Source organism: Pyrgilauda ruficollis, unplaced genomic scaffold, assembly GCF_017590135.1.
Source record: "Pyrgilauda ruficollis isolate IOZ18807 unplaced genomic scaffold, ASM1759013v1 scaffold54, whole genome shotgun sequence".
Classification (NCBI taxonomy): domain Eukaryota; kingdom Metazoa; phylum Chordata; class Aves; order Passeriformes; family Passeridae; genus Pyrgilauda; species Pyrgilauda ruficollis.
In genome coordinates, this window is record NW_024527044.1 from 8,924,252 (window position 1) to 8,936,767 (window position 12,516).

A 12,516-nucleotide genomic window follows, 5' to 3' on the forward strand; every position below is an offset into this window, starting at 1 on the left:
CAAAATTTTGCAGCAAAAATCCCCAAATAAAAACACCCAGAAAGAGCCAATGTGAGCTCTTGAAAGAGATCAGGAATTGCTGGGAATTCCTGCTCAGTTCCTCTTCCCAAGGACTCCCGTGACAGCTGCAAATCCCTTTGAAATGGTTTATTTTCCTTTTTTTTTCTCTTTATTATCCAAATTCAAAGCCTTTCCCAGCAGCTCAGTGCTGAGTCTGGCCCTGAAGCATTTGTAGAAACTGTGGAGTCTGTTCAGGTTTGGATTTAAGATAAATTAATCCTAAAACTTTCTTTACTTCGCAAGAAATCAGATTTTTTCTTGACTTTTGAACTCCTGATAAATGCACATTACAAGCAGCTTTGGGGGCAGATTTCACTGAGTCTCTATTTCACTTTTTAGCCAAATTCATCCCACTTTTGAGACATTTTTCCACAGACTGGGCCAGGTCCCTGTGGCCCAATTTTGATTTTTTTTTTGGTAATTCCAAGAGGAATAAAACTCCATCGCTCTCCTCGGGAGGAATAAACCACAAGGATGTGGAACAGCAGATAAATCAACCTCAAAATTTTGTTGTTTTTTTTTTTTTTCCCTTTACTTCTGGGGTCAGATGGAAAGGAAATCTCAGGTTTTATGAACCTTTTCCTAAAATCCAACCTGAGCCATTCTGGGATTCTGCAGAGCCCAAAATTCCATCCCAGCGCACCAGCACTGGATCTGATTTCATTCCCACAGGATTTAAATTTAATTAATCCCACAGGGTTTCAATTTAAATCCCTCCAATTCCATCAACATCTGGGGAAAAAAATTACAAATTAGAGAGGAAAGAGAAACTCTGAGAGCTGAAAAAATTGGGGCAGGATTAACAACCCAAGCAAACACCAAGAACTGATCACAAAAGATGAAATTCAGTCCTGAGGCTCTGCCCTGTGAACCATGAGGTGATTTTGGATTCATTCCTTTTTGCTTAATTAATTTAAAAAAAAATTAATTTCTTCAGCTCCTTGTTTGAATATTCCTATGGTGGAAGTCGATTTTAAAGGCAATGTTTTTCCCCCTCCAGAAAAAAATAAAAATATCCCAACCTGGGTAAAAAGAGAGGTGGGTGGGTCAGGGCAGTTTCAGACCAGCTTGAGCAGAGATTTCCTTTCCTATTTTCCCCCAAATTTTGGAGCAGGACAGGTAATATTATAATATTATTATAATATATTATATAATATAATATTGGCTTTTTGCAAATATTAAAATGAATATTATATGTGTGATGTTGGAAAGTTATGCTGCATGAATCTCTTTTAAACAGCGTACTAAATATAGTTTTATATTATTATTTATAGCAGAATATTAAAATAGAAACTATGTGATGATGTAAGATACTTTTTGGAACTAACTCAAGGAATAGAAAAAATAATCAAGAAATTCTCCCATCAAGCAACAAACACCAAAATCCCAAGAGAAAAATTATGACCAAAATTAATTTACAAGATGGGGGGGGGAAGCTAAAATTAATCAGAAACCCCCTAGTTTGAAAAGAATATTTGAATTATGTACGAAATATATAAATATGCATTAGATTATTGCTTTTCAAGCAATCCTTTATTAGCAAGGTGTGCCTTTTAGTGGAGTGCCAGGCACCCTGTAATTCTTTGCTTTTTATTGTCTCTTGTTGTCTAATTTTTATTAATATTTTCACTACTGTGAAATTCCTACAATTTGAACAAAAGTGAAGAGCATTTTTCACAACGAGGCACCACAAACTCCTTCAGTGTCTGCCCAGGAGGAGAGGGAAAAGTGGGACAGGGATTCCCTGCCCTTGTGGCAAAGAAGTTTTTATTTCCCAAGGAAAGCAAGGGGTGCCTCCCAAATTTGCCAAAAAAACGAAAGAATCCAGACCCAGGTGAGGGCAGGAAAGGTCCAGGAACCCCAGAGGGTGATGCCCCACACAGAGGCAACCCTGTGGCTTTCTCCACATGGGAATATTTCTAATTTTGGGAATAATTCTGAGTTCAGGCAGCAAATAAACACAGTTTCTGGTTTTTATCTGACCAAGCTCTGCACTTGGGAATATTTCTAATTCTGGGAATAATTCTGAGTCCAGGCAGCCAAACAAACACAGTTTGTGTTTTTATCTGACCAAGCTCTCCATTTGGGAATATTTCTAATTCTGGGAATATTTCTGATTCCAGGCAGCCAAACAAACACAGTTTGTGTTTTTATCTGACCAAGCTCTCCATTTGGGAATATTTCTAATTCTGGGAATATTTCTGATTCCAGGCAGCCAAACAAACACAGTTTGTGTTTTTATCTGACCAAGCTCTCCATTTGGGAATATTTCTAATTCTGGGAATATTTCTGATTCCAGGCAGCCAAACAAACACAGTTTGTGTTTTTATCTGACCAAGCTCTCTGCTTGGGATTATTTCTCATTTTGGGAATATTTCTCATTTTGGGAATGTTCCCGATTCCAGGCAGCCAAACAAATCCAGTTTCTGGTTTTTATCTGACCAAACTCTCTATTTCTCATTTTGGGAATATTTCATATTTGGGGAATATTCCTGATTCCAGGCAGCCACACAATCCCAGTTTCTGGTTCTTATCTGACCAAACTCTCTCTATGGGAATATTTCTCATCTGGGGAATATTCCCGATTCCAGGCAGCCACACAATCCCAGTTTCTGGTTCTTATCTGACCAAACTCTCTCTATGGGAATATTTCTCATCTGGGGAATATTCCCGATTCCAGGCAGCCACACAATCCCAGTTTCTGGTTCTTATCTGACCAAACTCTCTCTATGGGAATATTTCTCATCTGGGGAATATTCCCGATTCCAGGCAGCCACACAATCCCAGTTTCTGGTTCTTATCTGACCAAACTCTCTGCTTGGGAATATTCCTAATTTTGAGAATATTTCATATTTGGGGAATATTTCTGATTTCAGGCAGCCAAATAAATACAGTTTCTGTACAGTTTTCTGTTTTCTGTTTTTTATCTGACCAAAGTCTCTGCTTGGGAATATTTCTAATTTGGGGAATATTTCTGATTCCAGGCAGCCAAATAAATACAGTTTCTGTTTTTCATCTGACCAAACTCTCTCTATGGGAATATTTCTCATTTTGGGATTATTTCAAATTTTGGGAATATTTCTCGTTTGGGGAATATTCCCGATTCCAGGCAGCCACAGAAACCCAGTTTCTGGTTTTTATCTGACCAAACTCTCTACTTGGGAATATTTGTAATTTTGGGAATATTTCTAATTTTGGGAATATTTCTCATCTGGGGAATATTCCCGATTCCAGGCAGCCACACAATCCCAGTTTCTGGTTTTCATCTGACCAAACTCTCTCTATGGGAATATTTCCCATTTTGGGAATATTTCTAATTTTGGGAATATTTCTCGTTTGGGGAATGTTCCCGATTCCAGGCAGCCACACAATCCCAGTTTCTGGTTTTCATCTGACCAAACTCTCTCTATGGGAATATTTCTAATTTTGGGAATATTTCTCGTTTGGGGAATGTTCCCGATTCCAGGCAGCCACACAATCCCAGTTTCTGGTTTTCATCTGGGCCCCAGCTGGTTCTGGAGCGGCCAGGCCAATCCCCAGGGCTGACCCCGCAGGAGCAGCTGCAGTTCCCACCCCCTCTCTGGGAATTTTCCAGAAGGAGTTCCTGTGCCATCATCTCCCATGGCACGGATGATGTCACGCCCCAGTGGATTTTTAACCTCGGATTTGCTGGTGTTGGGAAAAATCCCCAGACCACAAAACCTTTTTATCTGCTGTGGGATCAACTCCGCTCTCCATTTAGGGTGCTCTGCTCTCAGAAACATTAGAAATTAATTAAAGAACATTAAAGCTTCATAAATAGGTGTTCTTATTTCACCACTGAGGGATATTCCCCACAATTTCCCCCTGATTTAAGGATATTTTTCACTACCATGAGCTAAGGATAAAATCATTTTCCCCCCACCCCCAGCTTTGGGAATCTGGTTCAGTTATAAATCTGGATTGTTTCATATGGGAAGCATGCTTAGTTTGAGGGGAAAAAAATATAAATGGAGGGGTTAAAAGGAGAAAAAACAACCCCTCTAATGCTCCCTGGGGTCTGCAGGTCCTTCAACCCAATTTGATGTGAATGAAACCATTATTGTTCTTTTGACTCCCGCTGGGCCACTCCAGCAACGGCTTGCCAGGGATTTCAGGAGCTGTTTTCATTATCCCAGCCCTCAGTTTCAAGGTTTAAAAACAAAGTTTTTGCTCAAAATTTCGCCTCGTGATTTTATAGATGCTTAAATTTCAATTATTTCAATATTTAAATAAAGATTTCGATTGGCACACGGTGGGTGTTGGAAATTAATCAAGATAAAGCCACGTGGCTCCCTTCTTTTTTTTTTTTTTCTCTCTGTTTTTAAGCATCAGATTAAAACCTGCAGCAGTGAAGACTCAATCAAACCAATGGAACTGCACACACCCACTGCCACAGATTTCCTGCCATAAAAATGCTCCCACTTTGGATGGCAGGGAAGAATCCCACCCTAATAAAACCTAAGAAAGAGGAAAAAAAAAAAAAAAAACAACAAACCAGAAAGGGTTAAAAGGTAATAAAAGGATTATTATCAAGCCTAAGCCAAACCTTAAAGTGATATTTTATTGCATTAAAATGTGAGCTTTGATGATTCAGCTGGTGTTTTAACTGCTTCAGAGCCAAAATGTTAATTTTTAAATATCCCTCTGCACGCAGCTGTAAAATAGAGGTTTGCTGTAAAACCCTCTGGAAATAAAGTTCCCTTATAATTTGCAGAATTAAAAAAAATTAAAAAAATAATTTGCAGAATTATTAAGGAATGTCATTCCAAAACCAATCTGTCATTTTGGCCCAAAAGCAAGCAATTAATCCCTAAAATACTTTCTTTTCAACTGCATCTGAATGAACCAGTGGAGAGTTTGATCTCAGGGCTCTGAGAGGCTTCTGTTCCTGTGATAACTCAATTAAACCCAGCAGATAAATCTCAGTTTCTTGAAAAAAAAAACCCCAAAGCTGATGAGCTGCAAGCTCTGGTTTTCTTCAGAAGACACTTCAGGTCAGATTTTATACAGATGTTCCCGGCACAAAATGAGGAGAAAACCTCCAGGCCATCAAAGCCCCAAATCTGCTACAAATGAACAAGAATTACAAACAGCAGCCTGATCAGAACTCAGTTCAAACGCCAAAATTCCTCACCAGCAAAACTTCCAACAACCAAAAATAAACTCTTTACAACCAAAAATAACATCTTTACATCCTGTGTAGGTGCCACAGAGCCCACAAAATCCAGGAAAAATCACCAAGCAGCTGATGGGAACTTGTGATTTCCCAACAACACTCAGCCTAAGGAATTATTCCAATATCTGAATTAATCCAAAAATCCAACAACATTTTTTAATAGGAACGGCAGAGCTTTGAGTGAGGAACTCAACAAGGAACTCTCCCCTGCCACCTGGCTCAGCTTCCACAGCACCTGCAGGAATTTCTTCCCACTCTGAGGAAGTTTTCCCCCCCCAGCCACCCCATAAACCCTCTCTGGGACCCCCCCAGGCTGCTCAGCCCAAGCAGGCCAGGACCAAAGGGCGGCCACAGCCCCTCCTGCCTGGGGCTCCTCAAACCACCCCTGTACTCAATAATTCAGCATCTTCTGGTTTCATCACCCAAGGTCTGCTCCCTGCAGACCTTCAGCTGCTTCAGCAGGAGACTTTTGTGGCTGGGATGGGGCTCACAGGGCCCTTCCTGAGGCTCCAGGAGCCTGGAGGGGGAGGTTCCCAGAGGGAAGGGCTCCATCCCCAAGGACACACCACCTTTGTATGACCAGCACTTGTAGCTGTGACCAACACAACCCCAGCCAAAGGAGGGAAAACTCCACTCTCAACATCTCCTTTGAGTGCAAAGAGCTCCAAAAGGTCTCTGGAGTCAGCCCAGGGCTCGCATTCCAAGTGATTCCACTGCTCCAAATCCACCACCTTCATCCCTTCCAGAGGGCACAAAGAATCCCTTTTCCTCCCAAATAAATCCAAATTTTCTACATTCCCCAGACACATTTCAGGTCTCACAGCCAAAAAATGACGAGGGAAGGGAAGGGTGGGCGTTGAGCTGGGTGGTGTAGCTCACCTGGAAGGGACAGGGGATGTGGTACTCCCGGCAGCGCTCCTGGATCCACGTGGTCTCCCACACGCCCCGGTACGCCTGCTCGTAGAAGTAGCAGCCGATCACCACCAGCAGGGGCACGAGGTAGAGCACGCTGAAGACGCCGATGCGGATCATGAACTTCACCAGCTTGTCCTGGTTCTCCTTCTCCAGCGGGATCTCGATGCGCACGCGGTTGAGGGAGATGATTCCGGCCAGCAGCAGGGACACTCCCACCACCACGTAGAGGCATAGAGGCGCCAGCACAAAGTAGCGCAGCGCGTCCACGTCGTAGAGGCCGACGAAGCACACGCCGCTGATGTTGTCGCCCTCGATCTTGTTCATGGCCAGGAGGATGATGGTGAGGGTGCCCGGGATGCCCCAGGCGCTGGCGTGGAACAGCAGAGCCTTCTTCTCGATGGCCTCGCTGCCCCACTTGGGCACGGCGGCCAGGAACCAGGTGATGGTGAGGATGACCCACCAGACGCTGCCGGCCATGGTGAAGAAGTAGAGCACCATGAAGAGCATGGTGCAGGCTTTGTTGTGGGAGCCCTGGGTCACGGTGGACGCTTTGTACTGGGAGGGGCTGGAGGCGTTGCAGGCCACCCGGTCCTCCAGCAGGAAGCCGATGAAGAAGATGAGGGACACCATCATGTAGCAGACGGCGTAGAAGATGATGGGCCTCTCCGGGTAGCGGAAGCGCGTGACGTCGATGAGGAAGGTCAGGAAGGTGAACAGGGTGGCCGAGAGGCAGACGATGGAGATGACGCCGATGAAGTAGCGGGCGAAGGACAGCTCCTCCCGGCGGAAGTACATGTTGGGGCAAGGAGGGGAGCAGTCCCGGACCCTGAGGAAGGAGTAGCCCAGCTCCGGGTCGATTTTCAGCTCGCGGGGACACCAAAAGCCGTAATCCCTCTGGACGGCCATTGGGGCCTCCTCCGTGGGCTCGCCGGCCAAGTTGAGGTCAACCAGGCGAGGATAGGGCTCGTCGCAGTCTGGGAACCTAAAAAGAGGTGTTTACAAGGAATGTACTCACAATTTACAAGGACTGGGAAACTCATTTCACACAGAATTCACAGAATCACAAGTTGGAAGAGACCTTCAAGATCACTGAGTCCAACCCATGCCCTAACACCTCAACTAAAACATCAAGTGTCACATCCAGTCTTTGTTTAAACACACCTAGGGATGGTGACTCCACCACCTCCCTGGGCAGGCCATTCCAGAAATTTATCACTCTTTCAGTGAAAAACTTTTCCCTAATATCCAAGCTGTATTTCCCTTGGCACAGCTTGAGACTGTGTCCTCTGGATCTGTCAGTGCTGCCTGGAGAAAGAGACCAACCCCAGCTGGCTACAGCCACATTTCAGGGAGTTGTAGAGCGATGAGGGCACCCCTGAGTCTCCTTTTCTCCAGGCTGAGACCCCCAGCTCCCTCTGTGGTTCCTCACAGGGTTGTGTTCCCAGCTCCTCTCCAGCCTCGTTGCCTCCTCTGGACACACTCCAGGTTCTCAACATCATTCCCAAACTGAGGGGCCAGAGCTGGAGCGTGTGCCCTCACCAGTGCTGAGTACAGGGGAAGGATGATCTCCCTGCTCCTGCTGGCCACACCATTCCTGATACAAGAATCAGGATTTCTAGGTGTGACTTCAGGCCAACCAGACAATCCAAAAAATAGGGAATCCATCAAAATTCTGCACTATTTAGTCACAAACTCATCCCGCCGTGCAATGCTGAAACTATAAAATACATTTAAAAATAAAACAGGTGAGGAGCCCATTTGGGATTTAAGAATGAAAGTAAGGATGCAAAATCCATCCCAGGAAATCTGGGAATTCAAGCCTACGGCAGCAGGATTTTAAAAACATTTTAAAGCTTTTCCTAAGCAACTGCACTCGCTGCTGTCAGACAGGGCAGTGAGGTGGTGACACCAGAATTCCAACTAGCACTGCCACCAGTTTTAACAAATGGAATTATGATGAAGATATTTGTGTAGCTGACACCAGCATTAATAAATGGAATGATGATGGAGATATTTATGTAAATAAAGCTCTGACTGGAGGCCCAGGACTGCTGGAGTTTTGAAGGAGAGACTGGAGCAATCACAGTAACACATCCTCTGACTTATTTAACTAAAATAATTTTAATTGTTTTTCTCTCCAACCCATCTGGAAACTATTTCTTCCTGTTACTGCTCCTCAGTTTCATTAACTGTTGAAATCACAAAAACCAATAAAGCATGAAGATCCTGTTTTTAATTTCATGCATGTTCTGTCTCAAACAGCTTGGAACACCATTGGATCATTTTTCCATAAATTTATTTGTGCAATGTAAAGCTGAACGCAGCTGTTTGCAGCTCAGCAAGGGGTACATGCTCTGCAAACAGCTTTGAGATTTCCCCCTCATCAAACCCAGCCAATTTTCAGCTGATCTCATGGGCAGAAATAGGAACTCACTTCCCACCTCAGGAAATGCTGCTGGCAAATGGGAAGGAAAACACATCCGCGGGCGACGCAAAACGTTTACAACACCTGTTTTTTATGGGCCATAAAACATCCCGGATGGGAATAATTTTATCCTGACATTTAAAAAAAAAATTTAAAAAGGGTTTTTCTCACCTGGTGCACTCCATGTCCTCGGGCCAGGAGACCCCGAACATCTCCATGAGCTTGGAGCACTCGCTGTGGGCGCGCTGGCAGAGGCGGCGGCAGGGCAGCGTCACCCGCCCGTACTCCATGCACACCGGGGCGTACAGGGCGCACAGGAAGGGCCGGAAATCCCGGGAGCATTCCAGGTTCACCATGGGGTGGAAGGGCTGGCAAGAAAAATTTTTATAAAAAAGAGGAGAATTCAGTAGCTGCAGCAGCACTTTGGTGGAATATTTCGCTTTCGCGTCATCGCGACCGTAGCCGCGGCCTGCTGGCTGTTGGGAGAAATGATCATCAGGATGGAACTCGGGGGTTTTAGGAAGACAGGGGACAATGGAAATATTCCCAAGGGATATTTATGTCCTCCATCTGCATTAAAATCAGAGGGAATTAGATGGATAAATCCCCCGAGGGTGGATTTCAGTTCTCTCATGGAGGTGGATGTGTCTCTCATTCCCAGCCCGCACGTTATTGTCACCACATTTCTCTTCACAGACAAAAGCAAGGCACAACTTCCCAAGAAATTTCTGGGATTCACGTTCTCTGAACATCAGAGAAAGAAAAAACACTTCTTATCTCATTTACTGCTGCTGTGCTGTTCACAAGTGGAATGCATTGTGGAAGATTGTTCACCTGAAGGGAATTGATAATTGGATTCCGGTGTGTTTTTATTCACTGACCAGCTGAATCCAGGTGTGTGTGTTGGGACTGTCGCTGACAGTCAGGAGATGCTGTGCAGTGGAGTGCAGCTGAGTGCTTGGCAGATTCAGTTTAGATGTAATGTAATACAGTGTAATATAGCATAGAATAATATAGTGTAATAAAGTGATTAATTAGCCTTCTGATAAGATGGAGTCCTCCTCATCATTTCTCCTGGACATGAGGCAAAAATATCACTGATACATTATCCCACTTATTAAATATCAAATTCCCACAGAGCCACGGAGCTCCCAGGGCTGTAATCACAGTGAAGGCACAGCCAAGATGTCATTTCTTGCCTATGCATCAGAAAGCACCGTGAAATCAAAACCTGAAAAAATAAAAATATCGAAATAAATAACCGGTGTCTCGTGCTCCTGTGGTGCTTCATAACAGGTTTGGGTATCAATGAGAGCGACACTCCTTGGAAGCTCTGAGAGAAAATCTGTCAGAGTTAGGCAAACACAGCAGGTCTGGAGCATTCCTGAAGGATAAGGAAGGAAAAATAAAGAGGAGAGGGGCTTGTGTCTCAGAAGAAGCTGGTGCACGGTGACACTCCACGTCATTGTCCAGTGTGGGTTCATTCTGCTCTTGGGTTTTGTGGTTTGTCCTTAAAACCCTCCCAGAATTAATCAATGTTTTATTCCAAATCTCTGTGGCACCCACCACCATCCAAAACTTCACCATCCCTTTGGATATCAAAGTAAGGTCAATGATATTCCCATGAGAGTGGAATTAGAGAATACTGGAATACATTAGGACTTCCAATTCTGGAATAAAACAAACCCCAGACTGGAAAAACTTCTCCTGATTTCTATTTCAAATCACAGCTCAAAGGAAAAAAGTGGCTTCATCAACAGCTTTGTTCTACACAGATTTTTTTAGAAAAAGTCCATTATTTGGATAGCAGGGTTTTCTCCACAGCCCAGCAGGATTAAGGAGCAGGAATTGTAATCCTTGGAATTTGCAGCGTGATAGCTGAAGCACAAATGAACCTGCTGCATATAAATACATATAAATCCTAAATCTTGTTACGAGTGCAGCTGAAGAGGAGCTGCAGAAAGATTACATTCTCAAGCAGCAATTTCCTGAGAAGTGTTTTAAACCAATTCAGCATTTTCTTTTGCCAAACTATGGAGCAGAACTGATCTAACAGGAAAAAATAGGTCAATTTCTGGGAATTATAATTCTTACCACCTTTCTACTCTTCCAATCCTTCCCAGAAGCCTCCTTCCCTCTGCAAAAGTTTAATTTTGGGAATACAAGACACAACCATGCTATGGTATTAATGTGGGTTTTTTTAAACATCGTTATTATTTACCAAATTGATTAAATTCCCTTAATTTCTCAAACTGAAATTCAGGAATAACTTGCAGGAAGAGCAGGATGAGACTCCAGAGTTATCAACCAGGAAAAAGGCAGCAGCGTTGGTCAATTTCTGGGAATTATAAGGAAAAGTTTCACTTCTTACCACCTTTCTACTCTTCCAATCCTTCCCAGAAGCCTCCTTCCCTCTGCAAAAGTTTAATTTTGGGAATACAAGACACAACCATGCTATGGTATTAATGTGGGTTTTTTTAAACATCGTTATTATTTACCAAATTGATTAAATTCCCTTAATTTCTCAAACTGAAATTCAGGAATAACTTGCAGGAAGAGCAGGATGAGACTCCAGAGTTATCAACCAGGAAAAAGGCAGCAGCAGTTGGGAAATATTTACATTTACAGGCTCACGTTACTCAAGGAACTCCTTGTGTTTGGCTGGACATGCATTTCAGGTTTATTTGTATTTATATATTTATTTGTGATTATTTATTGTCTACAGCAGAGTCAAAGCCAATGTTTGACCACATGGATCTGAAAAATTGATCCAGGGAGTTAAAACACCTGCCTGGAAAAGCTGGAGGTAAAAGACTTTACTTGATGGAAAGGGAAAATAAAACAAGAACTCCACTTTGATTCTGGTAAGAGTTTAACTTCCCCTCTTTTCAAAAAGCCTTGAAAATGAGAAGGTTAAGTTACAACTTTATGAAAAAGAGTTCCTGTTTCCGTGCCTGTCCCAATCCCAAGGTTTTGCCTCCTGCCACTGCAAGTTTTCACAAATCTACTCCTAAATTTCAAGTTCTTCTGACGATTCCTCCCCTACTTTCCTCTGACACACCTCCCACTCAGAAAAGATGTTCCCAAAGTTCCTTTTTTCCTGCAATTTTGCCTTTGTTAAAAGATCTGTTTGGTTTTGGTGGAGCTGCAGAGGCTGAACCGTTCAGGAAGAGACCTCAAAGCACCTCAAGGTGTGCAAACACAGCTCCAGGTGAAGGGCCAGGACAGGAGGAAAGGGCCTCAAGCTGTGCCAGGGGAGCTTCAGGTTGGAATTCAGAGGGAATTTCCTGATGGAAAAGCTGTTAAACATCAGAAGGGGCTGCCCAGGGAGCTTTGGAGCCCCCATCCCTGGAGGTGTCCAAGGAACAACACTCACAGCTCTGGGCTGGTGACAAAGTGAGGATCCCTCCCAGGCTGGACTCAATGATCCCAAAAATCTTTTCCAGCCTAAAAGATCCTGGGATCGTGTGAACTTTAAAATAATGACGAGGCTGAGCTGGAGAACAGGAGAAAAATCCCTACAACAACTCCTGATAACACAGAAAAAGAGATTCACTCGCCCTGAGCCAGCATTTGTGCCTGTGGGCAGCTCCCTCTGCAAGCGCCCCAAAAATTATCCCCAAATTGTCTTCCCCCCTCGCAGCTCCTGAGATGAAAGGTCACCTCCACCTACTGATTATGTTGTTCCCTATTAAAAATCAACACGGGGAGATTAAAAGACTCTTTTCATGCTCTTGCCCAAGGAGGCAGTGCAAGTCATGACATCGAGCAGAACAAAAGGCTCTCTGTTAATGGGATGTGCTTCACAAAAACCCTGCCGAACAACTCCAGGAGGAAAAAGGAAGAGGGCGAGAGGAGGCCTGGCAGCCAAATTGATTTCAGTGATTCAGTCCTGGGAAATCCAAGAGAAGGAAGGGAT

General features: G+C 43.9%; 1 protein-coding gene across 1 annotated transcript in view; it reads right to left on the minus strand.

Moving 5' to 3' along the window:
* The window catches only part of FZD3 (frizzled class receptor 3), a 43,047-nt gene that overhangs the window by 13,843 nt on the left and 16,688 nt on the right, over positions 1–12,516 (minus strand). The window contains exons 2-3 of the mRNA XM_041480892.1: positions 8,769–8,965; positions 6,137–7,154 (exon numbers count right to left, since the gene is read on the minus strand). Of these exons, the coding sequence (XP_041336826.1) occupies positions 6,137–7,154; positions 8,769–8,965 (1,215 nt within the window). The remainder of the gene's footprint in view (positions 1–6,136; positions 7,155–8,768; positions 8,966–12,516) is intronic.